The sequence below is a fragment of the Aedes albopictus genome, chromosome 1 (genome assembly GCF_035046485.1).
Source record: "Aedes albopictus strain Foshan chromosome 1, AalbF5, whole genome shotgun sequence".
Classification (NCBI taxonomy): domain Eukaryota; kingdom Metazoa; phylum Arthropoda; class Insecta; order Diptera; family Culicidae; genus Aedes; species Aedes albopictus.
This window is the reverse complement of record NC_085136.1, coordinates 27,318,653-27,341,832: the sequence shown is the minus strand read 5'-3', so window position 1 is coordinate 27,341,832 and position 23,180 is coordinate 27,318,653. Positions and strand designations below refer to the sequence as shown.

At 38.1% G+C, this 23,180-nt stretch overlaps 1 protein-coding gene across 11 annotated transcripts in view; it reads right to left on the bottom strand.

The window, feature by feature from the left end:
• LOC109428417 (integrin alpha-PS2) overlaps positions 1–23,180 on the bottom strand; it is a 242,324-nt gene that overhangs the window by 2,444 nt on the left and 216,700 nt on the right. For all 11 annotated transcript variants that reach the window (XM_029855629.2, XM_019704152.3, XM_062844257.1 and 8 more), the window contains 3 exons: positions 6,872–9,572; positions 5,897–6,678; positions 5,354–5,835 (listed from right to left, as the gene is read on the bottom strand). In XM_029855629.2, the coding sequence (XP_029711489.2) occupies positions 5,354–5,835; positions 5,897–6,678; positions 6,872–9,572 (3,965 nt within the window). The remainder of the gene's footprint in view (positions 1–5,353; positions 5,836–5,896; positions 6,679–6,871; positions 9,573–23,180) is intronic.

The following is a 23,180-nucleotide window of genomic DNA, read 5'->3' as shown; positions in this document are numbered from 1 at the left end:
AATTCCGAAGAATTTCCCTCGGAAATTCCGAAGAATTTCCCTCGGAAATTCCGAAGAATTTCCCTCGGAAATTCCGAAGAATTTCCCTCGGAAATTCCGAAAAATTTCCCTCGGAAATTCCGAAGAATTTCCCTCGGAAATTCCGAAGAATTTCCCTCGGAAATTCCGAAGAATTTCCCTCGGAAATTCCGGAGAATATCCCTCGGAAGTTCCGGGGAATTTCCCTTGGAAATTCCGGAGAATTTCCCTTGGAAATTCCGGAGAATTTCCCTTGGAAATTCCGGAGAATTTCCCTTGGAAATTCCGGAGAATTTCCCTTGGAAATTCCGAAGAATTTCCCTTGGAAATTCCGGAGAATTTCCCTCGGAAATTCCGGAGAATTTCCCTCGGAAATTCCGGAGAATTTCCCCTGCAAATTCCGGAGAATTTCCCCAGGAAATTCCGGAGAATTTCCCCAGGAAATTCCGGAGAATTTCCCCTGCAATTTCCGGAGAATTTCCCCTGGAAATTCCGGAGAATTTCCCCTGGATATTCGGGAGAATTCCCCTTGGAAATTCCGGAGAATTTCCCCTGGAAATTCCGGAGAATTTCCCCTGGAAATTCCGAAGAATTTTCCCTGGAAATTCCGGAGAATTTCCCCTGGAAATTCCGGAGAATTTCCCTTGGAAATTCCGGAGAATTTCCCCTGGATATTCCGGAGAATTTCCCCTGGATATTCCGGAGAATTCCCCTTGGAAATTCCGGAGAATTTTCCCTGGAAATTCCGAAGAATTTTCCCTGGAAATTCCGGAGAATTTGTCCCAGGAAATTCCGGAGAATATTTCCCAGGAAATTTCGGAGAATTTCCCTCGGAAATTCCGATGAATTTCCCTCGGAAATTCCGATGAATTTCCCTCGGAAATTCCGATGAATTTCCCTCGGAAATTCCGATGAATTTCCCTCGGAAATTCCGATGAATTTCCCTCGGAAATTCCGAAGAATTTCCCTCGGAAATTCCGGAGAATATCCCTCGGAAATTCCGGAGAATATCCCTCGGAAATTCCGAAAAATTTCCCTCGGAAATTCCGAAGAATTTCCCTCGGAAATTCCGAAGAATTTCCCTCGGAAATTCCGAAGAATTTCCCTCGGAAATTCCGAAGAATTTCCCTCGGAAATTCCGAAGAATTTCCCTCGGAAATTCCGAAGAATTTCCCTCGGAAATTCCGAAGAATTTCCCTCGGAAATTCCGAAGAATTTCCCACGGAAATTCCGAAGAATTTCCCTCGGAAATTCCGAAAAATTTCCCTCGGAAATTCCGAAGAATTTCCCTCGGAAATTCCGAAGAATTTCCCTCGGAAATTCCGAAGAATTTCCCTCGGAAATTCCGGAGAATATCCCTCGGAAGTTCCGGGGAATTTCCCTTGGAAATTCCGGAGAATTTCCCTTGGAAATTCCGGAGAATTTCCCTTGGAAATTCCGGAGAATTTGCCTTGGAAATTCCGAAGAATTTCCCTTGGAAATTCCGGAGAATTTCCCTTGGAAATTCCGGAGAATTTCCCCTGCAAATTCCGGAGAATTTCCCCAGGAAATTCCGGAGAATTTCCCCAGGAAATTCCGGAAAATTTCCCCTGGAAATTCCGAAGAATTTCCCCTGCAAATTCCGGAGAATTTCCCCTGGATATTCCGGAGAATTTTCCCTGGATATTCGGGAGAATTCCCCTGGAAATTCCGAAGAATTTTCCCTGGAAATTCCGGAGAATTTCCCCTAAAAATTCCGGAGAATTTCCCCTGGAAATTCCGGAGAATTTCCCCTGGAAATTCCGGAGAATTTCCCCTGGAAATTCCGGATAATTTCCCCTGGAAATTCCGGAGAATTTCCCCTGGATATTCCGGAGAATTTCCCCTGGATATTCCGGAGAATTCCCCTTGGAAATTCCGAAGAATTTTCCCTGGAAATTCCGGAGAATTTCCCCTGGATATTCCGGAGAATTTCCCTTGGAAATTCCGGAGAATTTCCCTTGGAAATTCCGGAGAATTTCCCTTGGAAATTCCGGAGAATTTCCCTTGGAAATTCCGGAGAGTTTCCCTTGGAAATTCCGGAGAATTTCCCTTGGAAATTCCGGAGAATTTCCCCTGGAAATTCCGGAGAATTTCCCCTGGAAATTCCGGAGAATTTCCCCTGGAAATTCCGGAGAATTTCCCCTGGAAATTCCGGAGAATTTCCCTCGGAAATTCCGAAGAATTTCCCTCGGAAATTCCGAAGAATTTCCCTCGGAAATTCCGAAGAATTTCCCTCGGAAATTCCGAAGAATTTCCCTCGGAAATTCCGAAGAATTTCCCTCGGAAATTCCGAAGAATTTCCCTCGGAAATTCCGAAGAATTTCCCTCGGAAATTCCGAAGAATTTCCCTCGGAAATTCCGAAGAATTTCCCTTCGGAAATTCCGAAGAATTTCCCTCGGAAATTCCGAAGAATTTCCCTCGGAAATTCCGAAGAATTTCCCTCGGAAGTTCCGGAGAATTTCCCTCGGAAATTCCGGAAAATTTTCCTCGGAAATTCCGAAGAATTTCCCTCGGAAATTCCGAAGAATTTCCCTCGGAAATTCCGAAGAATTTCCCTCGGAAATTCCGAAGAATTTCCCTCGGAAATTCCGAAGAATTTTCCTCGGAAATTCCGAAGAATTTCCCTCGGAAATTCCGAAGAATTTCGAAGAAATTCCGGAGAATTTCCCTCGGAAGTTCCGGAGAATTTCCCTCGGAAATTCCGGAGAATTTCCCTCGGAAATTCCGAAGAATTTCCCTCGGAAATTCCGAAGAATTTCCCTCGGAAATTCCGAAGAATTTCCCTCGGAAATTCCGAAGAATTTCCCTCGGAAATTCCGAAGAATTTCCCTCGGAAATTCCGAAGAATTTCCCTCGGAAATTCCGAAGAATTTCCCTCGGAAATTCCGAAGAATTTCCCTCGGAAATTCCGAAGAATTTCCCTCGGAAATTCCGAAGAATTTCCCTCGGAAATTCCGAAGAATTTCCCTCGGAAATTCCGAAGAATTTCCCTCGGAAATTCCGAAGAATTTCCCTCGGAAATTCCGAAGAATTTCCCTCGGAAATTCCGAAGAATTTCCCTCGGAAATTCCGAAGAATTTCCCTCGGAAATTCCGAAGAATTTCCCTCGGAAATTCCGAAGAATTTCCCTCGGAAATTCCGAAGAATTTCCCTCGGAAATTCCGAAGAATTTCCCTCGGAAATTCCGAAGAATTTCCCTCGGAAATTCCGAAGAATTTCCCTCGGAAATTCCGAAGAATTTCCCTCGGAAATTCCGAAGAATTTCCCTCGGAAATTCCGAAGAATTTCCCTCGGAAATTCCGAAGAATTTCCCTCGGAAATTCCGAAGAATTTCCCTCGGAAATTCCGAAGAATTTCCCTCGGAAATTCCGAAGAATTTCCCTCGGAAATTCCGAAGAATTTCCCTCGGAAATTCCGAAGAATTTCCCTCGGAAATTCCGAAGAATTTCCCTCGGAAATTCCGAAGAATTTCCCTCGGAAATTCCGAAGAATTTCCCTCGGAAATTCCGAAGAATTTCCCTCGGAAATTCCGAAGAATTTCCCTCGGAAATTCCGAAGAATTTCCCTCGGAAATTCCGAAGAATTTCCCTCGGAAATTCCGAAGAATTTCCCTCGGAAATTCCGAAGAATTTCCCTCGGAAATTCCGAAGAATTTCCCTCGGAAATTCCGAAGAATTTCCCTCAGAAATTCCGAAGAATTTCCCTTGGAAATTCCGGTCAATTTCCCTCGGAAATTCCGGAGAATTTCCTTCGGAAATTCCGGCGAATTTCTCTCGGAAATTCCGGCGAATTTCTTTCGGAAATTCCGGAGAATTTCTTTCGGAAATTCCGGAGAATTTCTCTCGGAAATTCCGAAGAATTTCCCTCGGAAATTCCGGAGAATTTCCCTCGGAAATTCCGGAGAATTTCCCTCGGGAATTCCGGAGAATTTCCCTCGGAAATTCCGGAGAATTTCCCTCGGAAATTCCGGAGAATTTCCCTCGGAAATTCCGGAGAATTTCCCTCGGAAATTCCGGAGAATTTCCCTCGGAAATTCCGGAGAATTTCCCTCGGAAATTCCGGAGAATTTCCCTCGGAAATTCCGGAGAATTTCCCTCGGAAATTCCGGAGAATTTCCCTCGGAAATTCCGGAGAATTTCCCTCGGAAATTCCGGAGAATTTCCCTCGGAAATTCCGGAGAATTTCCCTCGGAAATTCCGGAGAATTTCCCTCGGAAATTCCGGAGAATTTCCCTCGGAAATTCCGGAGAATTTCCCTCGGAAATTCCGGAGAATTTCCCTCGGAAATTCCAGAGAATTTCCCTCGGAAATTCCAGAGAATTTCCCTCGGATATTCCAGAGAATTTACCTCGGAAATTCCAGAGAATTTCATTCGGAAATTCCAGAGAATTTCCCTCGGAAATTCCGGAGAATTTCCCTCGGAAATTCCGAAGAATTTCCCTTGGAAATTCCGAAGAATTTCCCTCGGAAATTCCGAAGAATTTCCCTCGGAAATTCCGAAGAATTTCCCTCGGAAATTCCGAAGAATTTCCCTCGGAAATTCCGAAGAATTTCCCTCGGAAATTCCGAAGAATTTCCCTCGGAAATTCCGAAGAATTTCCCTCGGAAATTCCGAAGAATTTCCCTCGGAAATTCCGAAGAATTTCCCTCGGAAATTCCGAAGAATTTCCCTCGGAAATTCCGAAGAATTTCCCTCGGAAATTCCGAAGAATTTCCCTCGGAAATTCCGAAGAATTTCCCTCGGAAATTCCGAAGAATTTCCCTGGGAAATTCCGAAGAATTTCCCTGGGAAATTCCGAAGAATTTCGAAGAAATTCCAGAGAATTTCCCTCGGAAGTTCCGGAGAATTTCCCTCGGAAATTCCGAAGAATTTCCCTCGGAAATTCCGAAGAATTTCCCTCGGCAATTCCGAAGAATTTCCCTCGAAAATTCCGAAGAATTTCCCTCGGAAATTCCGAAGAATTTCCCTCGAAAATACCGAAGAATTTTCCTCGGAAATTCCGAAGAATTTCCCTCAGAAATTCCGAAGAATTTTCCTTAGAAATTCCGAAGAATTTCCCTCGGAAATTCCGAAGAATTTCCCTCGGAAATTCCGAAGAATTTGCCTCGGAAATTCCGAAAAATTTCCCTCGGAAATTCCGAAGAATTTCCCTCGGAAATTCCGAAGAATTTCCCTCGGAAATTCCGAAGAATTTCCCGGATTTCCCTCCGAAATTTTAGAGGAATTCTCTCGGAAATTCCGGAGAATTTCCCTTGGGGATCCCGGAGAATATTCCCCGGAAGTTCCCTTGGAAACCCCGAATAGCACACTCACCTTCGACAGCAGGTAGATCAGCAACAGTAGGATCACCGTACCGGCGCAGGCCGCCAAGACCACGATCCACAGCGGCACGACGTCCGGTTTGGGCGTCGGTTCCGGAGTGGCCACCACCTGGATCTCGTGCGTCTTCAGGGGCATCTCCTTCGGCCGCCCGATGTACGGTAACCGGGTAACGCGGGCCACCGTCATCGTGGAGAAATTGATCGCCGTACCGGAAGAGATCTTGTGCAAGGTGTGCGCCACTACCCGCGATCGTAACGCTATGAAGGCCACGTCCTTGTCTCCGATCGGGCCAGCCATACACCGGATGATGGCACACCGCGTGGCCCGACACTGGAGGGCATCGTTGAGGGCTTGGTCGTTGTCGTCGACGACCTGCCGCCGCTGGCGATGGTCAAAGTGCTGGTAGTGCTTGAACTTCTGGTCTACGCTGTCGTGACCCTGGTTCAGGTGACCACTCGAGTGGAGGCGATAGTCTACAAAGGATGAGAGGCGTTAGAAGTGGTTCGGATGGTTTCGACGGACTTGGGAAATTACTAGAATCGTAGGTCTTCTGAGTGTTGTGTTCGTAGTACTCGTCGTACTCGTCCTCGTAGTCGTCGCCGTTTTCGCCATATGCGGCGTTCTGCTGACCGTGCGTGTATACTTGACCGTGCTGGCTTCCTCCGCTTTGCTGACTATGGTGGCTTGATCCGGAGGAGCTGTGCGAAGAACTGGAGTATGTTCGACTCGATGACGATGAGGAAGAAGCTCCCGTCGCCGAAGACGACGAAGAACCTCCGGTTGCCGAAGACGATGAGGAACCTCCCGTCGCCGAAGATGACATGGAACCTCCCTGTTGGTAACCGTAGTGTCCTGATCCGCTGTGCGACTCATAGCCTGCTCCACTGGACCCGGAAATCCTTCCACTGCCGGCCCTTCGAACCTCCTCGTCAACGTTCTGACGATTCAGCGTCCCCAAGTCCAGCGTAGCCGTCTGGTAACCTCCACGACCCTGAGCGATTCGTTCGATCGTTGAAATGCCAGTTACCAAGTCGGGCCGAGCAGGTTCGCCGTCCTGTTGGCTGTGCATGCGCCGGCGACCGCTGGTAGAAGCGCCCGCAACGCTTGATTCACCTGCTCCATGACCAGCTGCATGAGTTCGCGAACTAAGGCTGGAAATGTCCTGACTAACGTCTTCGGTACGGGCCGATTCGCTTTTGTAGATACCTCTTCCGTATCCGGAAGATGCTGAGCTTCCGTGCGAGGATGATTCGCTGACGTAAGAAGACGAGCCACTGCCATGCGCTGACGATGAACCGGATCTTGCTGCGTCAATGCTGTGGAAATCGGGGAGAATTGAGGTTAGAATCTGACAATGAAGGGCGCTGTAAAAAGGAAGCAAATTTTGAAGCTACTGAGAGGGCTAACCTCGCGTACAGGCTCGCTGCGAGCCCGGCGTTCCCAGTGCAAGGCCTTGGAGAGAAATTGGCATTAGAATAGATCATGCTTCATCCCGAACTAGATACTTACTTTGCACTCTGCCGGTATCCTCCAGATCCGGTTCGATACGAGCCACTTCCGGACGAAGCAGACGAAGCAGCAGTTCTACTGGACTCCTCCTGCCGGTAGAGATCGCTGAAGTCCTCTTTGTGCAGCACTTGTCCATCAACGGCAGCTCCGGCTCCAATGCCTGCGAAGGCGGCCACCGACTTTCCGTAGTGTTCGGTACTGCTCTCCGAGACCTGGACGCGGCCATCCGGTCCACGGTACACCGTCCGATTGCGACTTGCCGTGTAGGTCACCGCAGGGCCTCCATTAACGCTGGATGAATTCCAACTGCTTGAATACGAGTACTCGCGGGAAGATCCTGCACCGCTTCCCTGACTGCCGAAATGGTGTCCACTGGCGCCCGATTGGGCCGCTCCGGCATACTGCGAGTGTGCTTGAGCCGAGGCACTCTCCGCTCGCTGCCGGTGAACATACGAAGCATCTCCAGTCGATTCCTGATTTTCTTCGTCGTCCAACCGACGCCTCTCCGTGTCGGTAAGGACCACCTCTCGATGACCGCTTGCACCGGCGACTGCTCCGCCTCGCGAAGACGACGAAGAACTGGAGCTCGACCCGGAACTAGAGCTTGAACTAGAACTGGAGCTTGTACGATACCCTGAGCCGGATCCAGCGACTCCACCTCCGCTAGCCCCAGACGCGCGGTATTCCGTCCTGGATGCCGACTCGTGATGACTAGCGGAAGCACCGACCTTCTCCAGGTAACTCTTCCGTGGATTCTCGATAGCCAAGTCCCGCGGGTTAATGTAGCTGCTCGGCTGACACTTGATGTTACCGCTAGTTTCCGGAGGAACCAGCAAGTACATCAACGCATCGCCTTCGTTGGATTCGTACGGCCACAGCAGGTAGAACTCCGCCTCATCGATAGTCGACGGACCTTCGTTACGGATTTCGTAGATGTGAACCACCTGCGGACCTAGATGGTGCTCGGTTTCAGCTTCCTCGAGCGTACGGTACTCGGTGTAGTTGTAGATGAACTCTTCCGGAAGGGAAACTCCGGAGATCGAGAGGTCCGTTTTGATGGTGATTCCTACACTCTTCTGGAAGATGTTGTCTTCGTGGGTTCCGTCGACTTCGGGATTGGTGGAGTTGGCTTCCATGTAGAAATCGTAGCTCGGGGCCATGCCGACCTTGATGGACGGCGAGAGGAGAACCTTGAAGTTGACGACCTTACCGCTGGATAGAGGATTTCCGATGTCGCACTTTAAAGTGCCATTGGTGGCTCCGGGAGGAGTTGTACAGAGAACGGGCGTGTCCTTGATCTCACCGACCTTCTCAACGCGACGGAAATTCAATTCCGAGGGAATGGTCATGTAGAAACCTGCTTCAAAGGCGTCCTCGCCAAAGTTCGATATAAGAACGTCAATACCTAGATGTTTTCCAGATCCCAGCAGGTACTCGTCGACCATGCTGACTTGCAGGCGAAGGTCCGGTATACAGACATTATCCGGACCACAGTTCTTCTGAATGTTGATCGAGTCTTTCTGGACGGTTCCCTTGTTCTGGTCCAGAACCGGCTCAACAGTAGCTCGACGCCGTCTCTGTTGACTGTAGCTACTCTGACGAAGGTTATACTTCATTTCCACCTCTAGGGGAGTAATCTTATCTCGGATATTCTCCTCGATGTAGACCCGTTCGCTTTTACATTCCAGCTTTCCACGGTACAATCTGATCGACTGGTTGCGAATGTTACGGCCTTCCTCGTTCAAGAAGAACATGCGAGGATTGCGAGACTTCTTGGAGTCCAACACCCAGGACACCTCAATATCCAAGGTCGGAGGCACGTTGATGCCGTTATACTTCATGCAGGAGTTGACCACAGTGCAAGGGACCTGCTTTCGATCGCGAAGCGTACAGTTGCGATCCTCCAGAGAGATCAGCTTATTCTCAGTTTCAAACAGCGCACTGGCCTCCATCACCGCCACTGGACGAGACTTGAACACCAAGGCCTTGTCGGAATCGTACGCTCCCACAACCATGTCCGGATACTGATTCCCGTCCAGATCGATGCCTCCAGCTACCGAGAACCCGAACGTGGATATCCTGGATGCTCCGGAGATGTCCTCTGCCATGATCACCTGCGAAGGCTTCGCCAGTGGACCATTAGAGGACCCGTGGTACACGTAAACAGCTCCCCGACCATGTGGACCATCGTAAGGTGCTCCCACCGCAAAATCCCCGTAACCGTCCAAGTTGATGTCACCCAGCGAGCATACCGACAGCCCGAACCTCGCCTTCGAATTCACCCCATCCCGGGTCTCCACCTCCTGGAACTTGTTGATCTTGTCCTGGTAGATGATGTAGACCCTACCCGTCTCGTACTTGCCCTCGTTGTTCGGCTCCGTATACATCGGGGCCCCCACAATCAGATCGTCCAGCTTGTCTCCGTCCACGTCAACGACGGCGATCGCGTACCCAAAGTACGCCCCGATCTGTTCGCCGGTGATGTTCTGCTGGTTGGTCATGTTCCACGAGAAGATCAGCACCTTACCGAGAAGTCCTCCGCCGCGAGGCATTCCCACCGCTACGCCCATCGTACCATCTCCGTTGAAGTCCCCGGTGGCCGACGAATATCCCAGGTAGGAATCGTCTTCCGAGGACGTACTCTCGCCCGTCGAGTAGACCTTGTCCCGTGGGTTGTTCAAACTGAACGAGTAGATCTGACCTGGATGGCGTGGGACGATACAGAGAACAAATATGTTAACCCTACTGATACGAAGAAGGTTCAACTTTCAGAATTGTCAGCGCAGATAGATTGCTCCCGAAACGGGGTAAGTTTTGCGTTAGGGAAAAGGTTCCGGAGAGGATTAGCGGATCAGTATCAGATGGAAGCGCGTCGTTTAGGGTACTGCTGCGCGTAGCTAGAACTGCAGAGTACCACCGTCTTGTTGAGGACGCATGTTAGAAAGGCCGAAGACTTCGAAGTCCCGTACTGTTGGGTTCGACTCGGAGTTGATTGGTTGAAGCGGTTGGTTGGTTGGATGTTATATACAGTTTTTACGGGGTAGATCTACGAACTACTACCAAAAGCTTGACGCGTAAGAATAGTTGTATATACCTGGATGTTTTTGGACACTGGCCAAGGACTACGCGGAACGAGTAGACACAGAGTTCCACAATTTGAGTTGTTGGTTGCGGAGATGTTATGGTACTATTCTAATACAACTGCAGAAGCTTACTTTACAGGTTTATTGGTAGATCTACGAAGCGTTCAAAGCAGATAACACGGGTTTGTAGTTACAAAACATATGAACAGAACTTTGAAGCATGGAGTAAGCAGATTCAATGAACGAGCGGTGGAGCTCACGAAAAGTAATTTTGAATGACTGAAGCATGAGTCCGAGGTTATGAACAAGTCAGAATGATAGCGATCGAAGATCCTTCATGAAACTTCATTAAAATATTTTTGACGGATAAATTTAAGAAATCCTTGAGTACCTAGGAATTCCCCTGAAAATTCCAAGGAGATTCCCCTAAAAATTCCAGAGAAATTCCGGTGAATTTCGGAGAATTTCACTCGGATATTCCGAAGAATTTACCTCGGAAATTCCGAAAATTACCCTCGAAAATAGCAGAGAATTTTCCCCAAAAATTCCAAAGAATTTTTCTCGGAAATTTTAGAGAAATCACGACAAAAATTACGGAAAATTCCCCTCGCAAATTCTGAAGAATTATCTCGGAAATACTGGAAAATTTTCATTAATTATTCCAGAGAATTTTCCTCAGAATTTGCGGAGAATTTCCCTTGGAAAGTATGAAGAAATTTCCTAGGAAATTTCGAAGAATTTCTCTCGAAAATAGCGGAAAATTTTCTTCAAAACTTCGGAACAAATTATCTCCAAGATTGCGGAGAAATTCGGTCGAAAACATCCAAAGTTTCCTTCAAAAATTCTGGAGAATATCCCTCAGAAATTCTGAAGAATTCCCCTCGGAAATACCGCAAAATTTCCATTATTTATTCCGGAGAATTTTCTTCAAAAATTCCGGAGAATTTTCTTCGAAAATTCCGGAGAATTTCCCTTGGAAATTCCGGAGAATATCCCTTGGAAATTCCGGAGAATTTCCCTTGGAAATTCCGAAGAATTTCCCTTGGAAATTACGGAGAATTTCCCCTGGAAATTCCGGAGAATTTCCCCTGGAAATTCCGGAGAATTTCCCCTGGAAATTCCGGAGAATTTCCCCTGGAAATTCCGGAGAATTTCCTTCGAAAATTCCGGAGAATTTCCCTTGGAAATTCCGGAGAATTTCCCTTGGAAATTCCGAAGAATTTCCCTTGGAAATTACGGAGAATTTCCCCTGGAAATTCGGGAGAATTTCCCCTGGAAATTCCGGAGAATTTCCCCTGGAAATTCCGGAGAATTTCCCCTGGAAATTCCGGAGAATTTCCCCTGGAAATTCCGGAGAATTTCCCCTGGAAATTCCGGAGAATTTCCCCTGGAAATTCCGGAGAATTTTCCCTGGAAATTCCGGAGAATTTCCCCTGGAAATTCCGGAGAATTTCCCCTGGAAATTCCGGAGAATTTCCCCTGGAAATTCCGGAGAATTTCCCCTGGAAATTCCGGAGAATTTCCCCTGGAAATTCCGGAGAATTTCCCCTGGAAATTCCGGAGAATTTCCCCTGGAAATTCCGGAGAATTTCCCCTGGAAATTCCGGAGAATTTCCCCTGGAAATTCCGGAGAATTTCCCCTGGAAATTCCGGAGAATTTCCCCTGGAAATTCCGGAGAATTTCCCCTGGAAATTCCGGAGAATTTCCCCTGGAAATTCCGGAGAATTTCCCCTGGAAATTCCGGAGAATTTCCCCTGGAAATTCCGGAGAATTTCCCCTGGAAATTTCGGAGAATTTCCCCTGGAAATTCCGGAGAATTTCCCCTGGAAATTCCGGAGAATTTCACCTGGAAATTCCGGAGAATTTCCCCTGGAAATTCCGGAGAATTTCCCCTGGATATTCCGGAGAATTTCCCCTGGAAATTCCGGAGAATTTCCCCTGGAAATTCCGGAGAATTTCCCCTGGAAATTCCGGAGAATTTCCCCTGGAAATTCCGGAGAATTTCCCCTGGAAATTCCGGAGAATTTCCCCTGAAAATTCCGGAGAATTTCCCCTGGAAATTCCGGAGAATTTCCCCTGGAAATTCCGAAAAATTTCCCCTGGAAATTCCGAAAAATTTCCCCTGGAAATTCCGGAGAATTTCCCCTGGAAATTCCGGAGAATTTCCCCTGGAAATTCCGGAGAATTTTCCCTGGAAATTCCGGAGAATTTCCCCTGGAAATTCCGGAGAATTTCCCCTGGAAATTCCGGAGAATTTCCCCTGGAAATTCCGGAGAATTTCCCCTGGAAATTCCGGAGAATTTCCCCTGGAAATTCCGGAGAATTTCCCTTGGAAATTCCGGAGAATTTCCCTCGAAAATTCCGGAGAATTTCCCTTGGATATTCCGGAGAATTTCCCTTGGAAATTCCGGAGAATTTCCCTTGGAAATTACGGAGAATTTCCCTTGGAAATTCCGGAGAATTTGCCTTGGAAATTCCGAAAAATTTCCCCGGAAATTCCAAAAAATTTCCCCCGGAAATTCCGAAGAATTTCCCCCGGAAATTCCGAAGAATCTCCCCCGGAAATTCCGAAAAATTTCCCCCGGAAATTCCGAAAAATTTCCCCCGGAAATTCCGAAGAATTTCCCCGGAAATTCCGAAGAATTTCCCCCGGAAATTCCGAAGAATTTCCCCCGGAAATTCCGAACAATTTCCCTTGGAAATGCCAAAGAATTTCCTAATTTCTAATCCTATTCATGCCCCTAATCAAGAGTTAGCTGAAATAGTAATTAAAGACCCAGAAATTAATATAATAAAAAAAATGTTATTGGAAATTTTTTTAATTAAAAAGAAAAGGATTATTACCTTTATAAGTGGGGTATGAACCCAATAGCTTAATTAGCTTATCTTTTTATATTTTAGTGTATGATGCACAAAAGTTTTTGAAACTTTTAGAAATAGTTTAATTCTATTAAATATAAATAATGAATAAAGTATTAAATCTTTATAATTTACCCTATCAAGGTAATCCTTTTTATCAGGCAATTCATTAATTTTTTTTTATTATTATTATAAGTACAAAACAAAAAAATGGAACTAATTTAATAAAATCACTCAATTTTTTTATTTATTTTATTATTATTTTAATATAAATATTTATATTATAATTAAATATTTATATAAATATAATATAAATATTTATATTATAATTAAATATTTATATAAATATAATATAAATATTTATATTATAATTAAATATTTATATAAATATAATATAAATATTTATATTATAATTAAATATATATATATATTATTTATATAAATATAATATATTTAATAATATATATATTTATATTAATAATTAAATATTTATATTAAATATATATAATGTATCAAAATCAAACATAATTATGGTTAAACATAAATAACAGTGAAGTATTTATAAGCCTATGGGTCCTAAATGAAGAAAAAAAAAAAATAACTTAATATATAATAAATTTATAATATATATATATAATATATTATAATAAATAATTTATTAATAATTATTATTTATATATATATATATATATATATATATTAAATATAAATTATTTATATATATATATATATATATATATATATATATATATATATATATATATATATATATATATTAAATATAAATTATTTATATAAATATAATATATTTAATAATATATATATTTATATTAATAATTAAATATTTATATTAAATATATATAATATATCAAAATCAAACATAATTATGGTTAAACATAAATAACAGTGAAGTATTTATAAGCCTATGGGTCCTAAATGAAGAAAAAAAAAAAATAACTTAATATATAATAAATTTATAATAATATAGAATGGATTTATATAAATTATTAATTAATTATGACTATAATTAATTAAATATAATATATATATATATATATAATAAATTTATTATATATATATAATATATTATAATAAATAATTTATTAATAATTATTATTTATATATATATATATATATTAAATATAAATTATTTATATATATATATATAAATATATATATATATATATATATATATTAAATATAAATTATTTATATATATATAAATAAATTAATTAAATAAATTTATTTAATTTAAAATTTTATATATAAAAAAAAAAAAAAAAAAAATAAGAAGTAAAATTAAATTATTTAATTAAAAATAAATTAACAAAATATAAAATAATTAATATAATATAAATAAATTATTTATTTGGGATTGAACTAATTGTAATTATTATTAAATTATTTATAATTGATTTAATAATATGTGTATATTTTACAAAATATAATAATATTTATTAATAAATTATAAAATAATTATTTATATATAAATAAATTATTAAAGTATTAAAATATTAAAATAAATTAAGGGGTTATTTTAATAAGTTTGATGCTTCTAGGAAGAAATGAACTAATTATAATTATTATTAAATTATTTATAATTGATTTAATAGTATGTGTATATTTTACAAAATATAATAATATTTATTAATAAATTATAAAATAATTATTTATATATAAATAAATTATTAAAGTATTAAAATATTAAAATAAATTAAGGGGTTATTTTAATAAGTTTGATGCTTCTAGGAAGAAATGAACTAATTATAATTATTATTAAATTATTTATAATTGATTTAATAGTATGTGTATATTTTACAAAATATAATAATATTTATTAATAAATTATAAAATAATTATTTATATATAAATAAATTATTAAAGTATTAAAATATTAAAATAAATTAAGGGGTTATTTTAATAATTTTGATGCTTCTAGGAAGAAATGAACTAATTATAATTATTATTAAATTATTTATAATTGATTTAATAGTATGTGTATATTTTACAAAATATAATAATATTTATTAATAAATTATAAAATAATTATTTATATATAAATAAATTATTAAAGTATTAAAATATTAAAATAAATTAAGGGGTTATTTTAATAAGTTTGATGCTTCTAGGAAGAAATGAACTAATTATAATTATTATTAAATTATTTATAATTGATTTAATAGTATGTGTATATTTTACAAAATATAATAATATTTATTAATAAATTATAAAATAATTATTTATATATAAATAAATTATTAAAGTATTAAAATATTAAAATAAATTAAGGGGTTATTTTAATAAGTTTGATGCTTCTAGGAAGAAATGAACTAATTATAATTATTATTAAATTATTTATAATTGATTTAATAGTATGTGTATATTTTACAAAATATAATAATATTTATTAATAAATTATAAAATAATTATTTATATATAAATAAATTATTAAAGTATTAAAATATTAAAATAAATTAAGGGGTTATTTTAATAAGTTTGATGCTTCTAGGAAGAAATGAACTAATTATAATTATTATTAAATTATTTATAATTGATTTAATAGTATGTGTATATTTTACAAAATATAATAATATTTATTAATAAATTATAAAATTTTAAATTATTATTTTAATTTATAAAATTATTATTTTATTTTAGTTAATATTTTTGTTATTATTTTATTTTACATGTAAATTTTTGTATGAATTAAATTAATTTTTAAAAAATTAAATTTATAAATATTTATTCGCAGTAATTAATATTAATTAAAAAAGAAATTTTGTATTAGTAATAATATATAGTATTGGTAAAATTTGTGCCAGCTACCGCGGTTATACAAATAATACAAATAAAAATTTTTAGTATTAGTTAAATGATTAAATTTATAATATAAATTTAAATTTATTAGGTGAAATTTTTAAATTTATTTATTTATTATTATTAAAAATAATTTAAGCTATAAACTTTTTATAATAAACTAGGATTAGATACCCTATTATTAAAAATAAATATTTAAATGCTAAAGTAGTATTAGTTATATTCTTAAAATTTAAAAAATTTGGCGGTGTTTTAGTCTATTTAGAGGAATCTGTTCTGTAATTGATAATTCACATTGAACCTTACTTAAATTTGTTTAATTTGTATATCGCCGTCATCAGAATATGTTATAAGATAAAAATTTTCTAAAAATTTAATTTAATAAAATGTCAGGTCAAGGTGCAGTTTATATTTAAGTAGAAATGGATTACAATAATTTTATTTAAATGGATAATTTTTTGAAATAAAGATTTGAAGGTGGATTTAATAGTAATATAAAAGAGATTATTTATATGATTTTAGCTCTAAAACATGTACATATCGCCCATCGTTCTTATTTTTAAAATAAGATAAGTTGTAACATAGTAGATGTACTGGAAAGTGTATCTAGAAAGACAATTTAAAGCTTAATTAGTAAAGTATTTCATTTACATTGAAAAGAAATTTGTGCAAATCAATTTAAATTGATTAAATTTTATTTATTAATTTTATTTATTTAAGTATTATATTTAATAAAAATAATTTTAATTCAATATAGTTTTAGTATTTTTTAAAGAAATAATAATTTTAATAATAGTTTATTTGTATTGTAAAAGAAGATTGAAATAATTTGAAAAATTTTTATTTTAAAAGAAAATTTAATTTATTGTACCTTGTGTATCAGGGTTTATTAATTAATTAATTATTATAGTAATTTTTCTCGAATTTTAAAGATTTAATTATATATAAAAGTTATTGTGGAATAATTATTTTTAATATATAATTAGAAATGAAATGTTAATCGTTTTAAAATATATCTAGTTTTTTAAGAAATAAATTTAATTTAGATTTATAAATTAAAAGTATTATTTATTTAATATTTTTAATTTATAAAATTAATATTTTAAGGGATTAGCTTTAAAATAAATTTTTAAATTTTAAAAAAGTATTTAATAAATGTAAGCTTAAAAATAGTTATCATTAATAAATTTGTTATAATTTATTTTAAATTTTTTATTATTTATTATAAAATTAAATTATTTATTAAAATATAAATTTTAATATTAATGATTTATAAATTATGGTAAAATTAGTATATTTAATTTATATAAATTATTTAAATTGAGAGGTTTAAATAAGGAATTCGGCAAATTATATATTCACCTGTTTATCAAAAACATGTCTTTTTGTATTTAATTTAAAGTCTAACCTGCCCACTGATAGATATTAAAGGGCCGCAGTATTTTGACTGTGCGAAGGTAGCATAATCAGTAGTCTTTTAATTGAAGGCTTGTATGAATGGTTGAATGAGATATATACTGTCTTTTTTAAATTTTTATAGAATTTTATTTTTTAATTAAAAAGTTAAAATATAATTAAAAGACGAGAAGACCCTATAGATCTTTATTTTTTTTAATTATAAGTTAAAAAGAATAATTAAATTTATAGTTTTATAAAAAATTTTACTGGGGTGGTATTAAAATTTAATTAACTTTTATTATTTGTTTACATTAATATATGTATATTTGATCCAATTTTATTGATTAAAAAATTAAGTTACCTTAGGGATAACAGCGTAATTTTTTTTTAGAGTTCTTATCGACAAAAAAGATTGCGACCTCGATGTTGGATTAAGAATTATTTTTAGGTGTAGAAGTTTAAAGTTTAGGTCTGTTCGACCTTTGAATTCTTACATGATCTGAGTTCAAACCGGCGTAAGCCAGGTTGGTTTCTATCTTTAATAAATTATTATATTATAGTACGAAAGGACCTAATATAAAAAATATAAATTTTAAATTTATGAATTATATTAATATTTAATAAAACTATTTTGGCAGATTAGTGCAGTAAATTTAGAATTTATTTATATAATTTAATTAATTATAAATAGTATTGTTTTTTATAGATTATTTATTATCATTAATTGGAAGTTTATTATTAGTAGTTTGTGTAATAGTAGGAGTAGCTTTTTTGACTTTATTAGAACGTAAGGTTTTAGGATATATTCAAATTCGTAAGGGGCCTAATAAAGTAGGTTTTATAGGGTTATTGCAGCCTTTTAGTGATGCTGTGAAGTTATTTACTAAGGAACAAACTTATCCTTTATTGTCAAATTATATTTTTTATTATTTTTCTCCTATTTTTTCTTTATTTTTATCATTATTAATTTGAATGAGAATACCTTATTTAATTAAATTATATTCTTTTAATTTAGGTGTTTTATTTTTTTATGTATTACAAGTTTAGGGGTTTATACTGTAATAGTTGCTGGATGATCTTCAAATTCAAATTATGCTTTATTAGGGGGTTTACGAGCAGTAGCTCAAACTATTTCTTATGAAGTAAGTTTAGCATTAATTTTATTAAGATTTATTTTTTTAATCGGGAATTATAATTTTTTAAATTTTTATTTATATCAAAAATTTATATGATTTATTATTTTTTGTTTTCCTTTAAGATTAGTTTGATTTGCTTCATGTTTAGCTGAGACTAATCGAACTCCTTTTGATTTTGCTGAAGGAGAATCTGAATTAGTTTCTGGATTTAATGTAGAATATAGAAGAGGAGGATTTGCTTTAATTTTTTTAGCAGAATATTCAAGAATTTTATTTATAAGAATATTATTTAGAGTAATTTTTTTAGGTAGAGATATTTATAGAATTATATTTTTTTTAAAATTAACTATAATTTCTTTTTTATTTATTTGAGTACGGGGGACTTTGCCTCGGTTTCGTTATGATAAATTAATATATTTAGCTTGAAAGAGATTTTTACCTATATCTTTAAATTATTTATTTTTTTTTATTGGTTTAAAAATTTTTATCTTGTCTCTATTATTTTAATGAATAATTTTTAGTATTAAATAAATTAATAGAAGGATTTACTTCTTTCTTATGTTTCCCCCTGGAAATTCCGGAGAATTTCCCCTGGAAATTCCGGAGAATTTCCCCTGGAAATTCCGGAGAATTTCCCCTGGAAATTCCGGAGAATTTCCCCTGGAAATTCCGGAGAATTTCCCCTGGAAATTCCGGAGAATTTCCCCTGGAAATTCCGGAGAATTTCCCTTGGAAATTCCGGAGAATTTCCCTCGAAAATTCCGGAGAATTTCCCTTGGATATTCCGGAGAATTTCCCTTGGAAATTCCGGAGAATTTCCCTTGGAAATTACGGAGAATTTCCCTTGGAAATTCCGGAGAATTTGCCTTGGAAATTCCGAAAAATTTCCCCGGAAATTCCAAAAAATTTCCCCCGGAAATTCCGAAGAATTTCCCCCGGAAATTCCGAGGAATCTCCCCCGGAAATTCCGAAAAATTTCCCCCGGAAATTCCGAAAAATTTCCCCCGGAAATTCCGAAGAATTTCCCCGGAAATTCCGAAGAATTTCCCCGGAAATTCCGAAGAATTTCCCCCGGAAATTCCGAACAATTTCCCTTGGAAATGCCAAAGAATTTCCCTTGAAAATCCCAGAGAATTTCCCTTGGAAATTCCAGAGAATTTCCCTTGGAAATTCCAGAGAATTTCCATTGGAAGTTCCAGAGAATTTCCCTTGGAAATTCCAGAGAATTTCCCTTGGAAATTCCAGAGAATTTCCCTTGGAAATTCCAGAGAATTTCCCTTGGAAATTCCAGAGAATTTCCAGGGGAAATTCCAGAGAATTTCCAGGGGAAATTCCAGAGAATTTCCAGGGGAAATTCCAGAGAATTTCCAGGGGAAATTCCAGAGAATTTCCCTTGGAAATTCCAGAGAATTTCCCTTGGAAATTCCAGAGAATTTCCCTTGGAAATTCCAGAGAATATCCCTTGGAAATTCCAGAGAATTTCCCTTGGAAATTCCAGAGAATTTCCCTTGGAAATTCCAGAGAATTTCCCTTGGAAATTCCAGAGAATTTCCCTTGGAAATTCCAGAGAATTTCCCTTGGAAATTCCAGAGAATTTCCCTTGGAAATTCCAGAGAATTTCCCTTGGAAATTCCAGAGAATTTCCCTTGGAAATTCCAGAGAATTTCCCTTGGAAATTCCAGGGAATTTCCCTTGGAAATTCCAGGGAATTTCCCTTGGAAATTCCAGAGAATTTCCCTTGGAAATTCTAGAGAATTACCCTTGGAAATTCCAGAGAATTTCCCTTGGAAATTCCAGAGAATTTCCCTTGGAAATTCCAGAGAATTTCCCTTGGAAATTCCAGAGAATTTCCCTTGGAAATTCCAGAGAATTTCCCTTGGAAATTCCAGAGAATTTCCCTTGGAAATTCCAGAGAATTTCCCTTGGAAATTCCAGAGAATTTCCATTGGAAATTCCAGAGAATTTCCATTGGAAATTCCAGAGAATTTCCATTGGAAATTCCAGAGAATTTCCATTGGAAATTCCAGAGAATTTCCATTGGAAATTCCAGAGAATTTCCCTTGGAAATTCCAGAGAATTTTCCTTGGAAATTCCAGAGAATTTCCCTTGGAAATTCCAGAGAATTTCCCTTGGAAATTCCAGAGAATTTCCCTTGGAAATTCCAGAGAATTTCCTTTGGAAATTCCAGAGAATTTCCTTTGGAAATTCCAGAGAATTTCCCTTGGAAATTCCAGAGAATTTCTCCTGGAAATTCCGGAGAATTTCCCCTGGAAATTCCGGAGAAATTCCTCTGGAAATTCCGGAGAATTTCCCCTGGAAATTCCGGAGAATTTCCCCTGGAAATTCCGGAGAATTTCCCCTGGAAATTCCGGAGAATTTCCCCTGGAAATTCCGGAGAATTTCCCCTGGAAATTCCGGAGAATTTCCCCTGGAAATTCCGGAGAATTTCCCCTGGAAATTCCGGAGAATTTTCCCTGGAAATTCCGGAGAATTTCCCCTGAAAAATTCCGGAGAATTTCCCCTGAAAAATTCCGGAGAATTTCCCCTGGAAATTCCGGAAAATTTCCCTTGGAAATTCCGGAGAATTTCCCTTGGAAATTCCGGAGAATTTCCCTTGGAAATTCCGGAGAATTTCCCTTGGAAATTCCGGAGAATTTCCCTTGGAAATTCCGGAGAATTTCCCTTGGAAATTCCGGAGAATTTCCCTTGGAAATTCCGGAGAATTTCCCTTGGAAACTCCAGAGAATTTCCCCTGGAAATTCCGGAGAATTTCCCCTGGAAATTCCGGAGAATTTTCCCTGGAAATTCCGGAGAATTTTCCCTGGAAATTCCGGAGAATTTCCCCTGGAAATTCCGGAGAATTTCCCCTGGAAATTCCGGAGAATTTCCCCTGGAAATTCCGGAGAATTTTCCCTGGAAATTCCGGAGAATTTTCCCTGGAAATTCCGGAGAATTTTCCCTGGAAATTCCGGAGAATTTCCCCTGGAAATTCCGGAGAATTTCCCCTGGAAATTCCGGAGAATTTCCCCTGGAAATTCCGGAGAATTTCCCCTGGAAATTCCGGAGAATTTCCCCTGGAAATTCCGGAGAATTTCCCCTGGAAATTCCGGAGAATTTCCCCTGGAAATTCCGGAGAATTTCCCTTGGAAATTCCGGAGAATTTCCCTTGGAAATTCCGGAGAATTTCCCTTGGAAATTCCGGAGAATTTCCCTTGGAAATTCCGGAGAATTTCCCTTGGAAATTCCGGAGAATTTCCCTTGGAAATTCCGGAGAATTTCCCTTGGAAATTCCGGAGAATTTCCCTTGGAAATTCCGGAGAATTTCCCTTGGAAATTCCGGAGAATTTCCCTTGGAAATTCCGGAGAATTTCCCTTGGAAATTCCGGAGAATTTCCCTTGGAAATTCCGGAGAATTTCCCTTGGAAATTCCGGAGAATTTCCCTTGGAAATTCCGGAGAATTTTCCTTGGAAATTCCGGAGAATTTCCCTTGGAAATTCCGGAGAATTTCCCTTGGAAATTCCGGAGAATTTCCCTTGGAAATTCCGGAGAATTTCCCTTGGAAATTCCGGAGAATTTCCCTTGGAAATTCCGGAGAATTTCCCTTGGAAATTCCGGAGAATTTCCCCTGGAAATTCCGGAAAATTTCCCTTGGAAATTCCGGAGAATTTCCCTTGGAAATTCCGGAGAATTTCCCTTGGAAATTCCGGAGAATTTCCCTTGGAAATTCCGGAGAATTTCCCTTGGAAATTCCGGAGAATTTTCCCTGGAAATTCCGGAGAATTTCCCCTGGAAATTCCGGAGAATTTCCCCTGGAAATTCCGGAGAATTTCCCCTGGAAATTCCGGAGAATTTCCCCTGGAAATTCCGGAGAATTTCCCCTGGAAATTCCGGAGAATTTCCCCTGGAAATTCCGGAGAATTTCCCTTGGAAATTCCGGAGAATTTCCCTTGGAAATTCCGGAGAATTTCCCTTGGAAATTCCGGAGAATTTCCCTTGGAAATTCCAGAGAATTTCCCTTGGAAATTCCGGAGAATTTCCCTTGGAAATTCCGGAGAATTTCCCTTGGAAATTCCGGAGAATTTCCCTTGGAAATTCCGGAGAATTTCCCTTGGAAATTCCGGAGAATTTCCCTTGGAAATTCCGGAGAATTTCCCTTGGAAATTCCGGAGAATTTCCCTTGGAAATTCCGGAGAATTTTCCTTGGAAATTCCGGAGAATTTCCCTTGGAAATTCCGGAGAATTTCCCTTGGAAATTCCGGAGAATTTCCCTTGGAAATTCCGGAGAATTTCCCTTGGAAATTCCGGAGAATTTCCCTTGGAAATTCCGGAGAATTTCCCTTGGAAATTCCGGAGAATTTCCCTTGGAAATTCCGGAGAATTTCCCTTGGAAATTCCGGAGAATTTCCCTTGGAAATTCCGGAGAATTTCCCTTGGAAATTCCGGAGAATTTCCCTTGGAAATTCCGGAGAATTTCCCTTGGAAATTCCGGAGAATTTCCCTTGGAAATTCCGGAGAATTTCCCTTGGAAATTCCGGAGAATTTCCCTTGGAAATTCCGGAGAATTTCCCTTGGAAATTCCGGAGAATTTCCCTTGGAAATTCCGGAGAATTTCCCTTGGAAATTCCGGAGAATTTCCCTTGGAAATTCCGGAGAATTTCCCTTGGAAATTCCGGAGAATTTCCCTTGGAAATTCCGGAGAATTTCCCTTGGAAATTCCAGAGAATTTCCCTTGGAAACTCCAGAGAATTTCCCTTGGAAATTCCAGAGAATTTCCCTTGGAAATTCCAGAGAATTTCCCTTGGAAATTCCAGAGAATTTCCCTTGGAAATTCCAGAGAATTTCCCTTGGAAATTCCAGAGAATTTCCCTTGGAAATTCCAGAGAATTTCCCTTGGAAATTCCAGAGAATTTCCCTTGGAAATTCCAGAGAATTTCCCTTGGAAATTCCAGAGAATTTCCCTTGGAAATTCCAGAGAATTTCCCTTGGAAATTCCAGAGAATTTCCCTTGGAAATT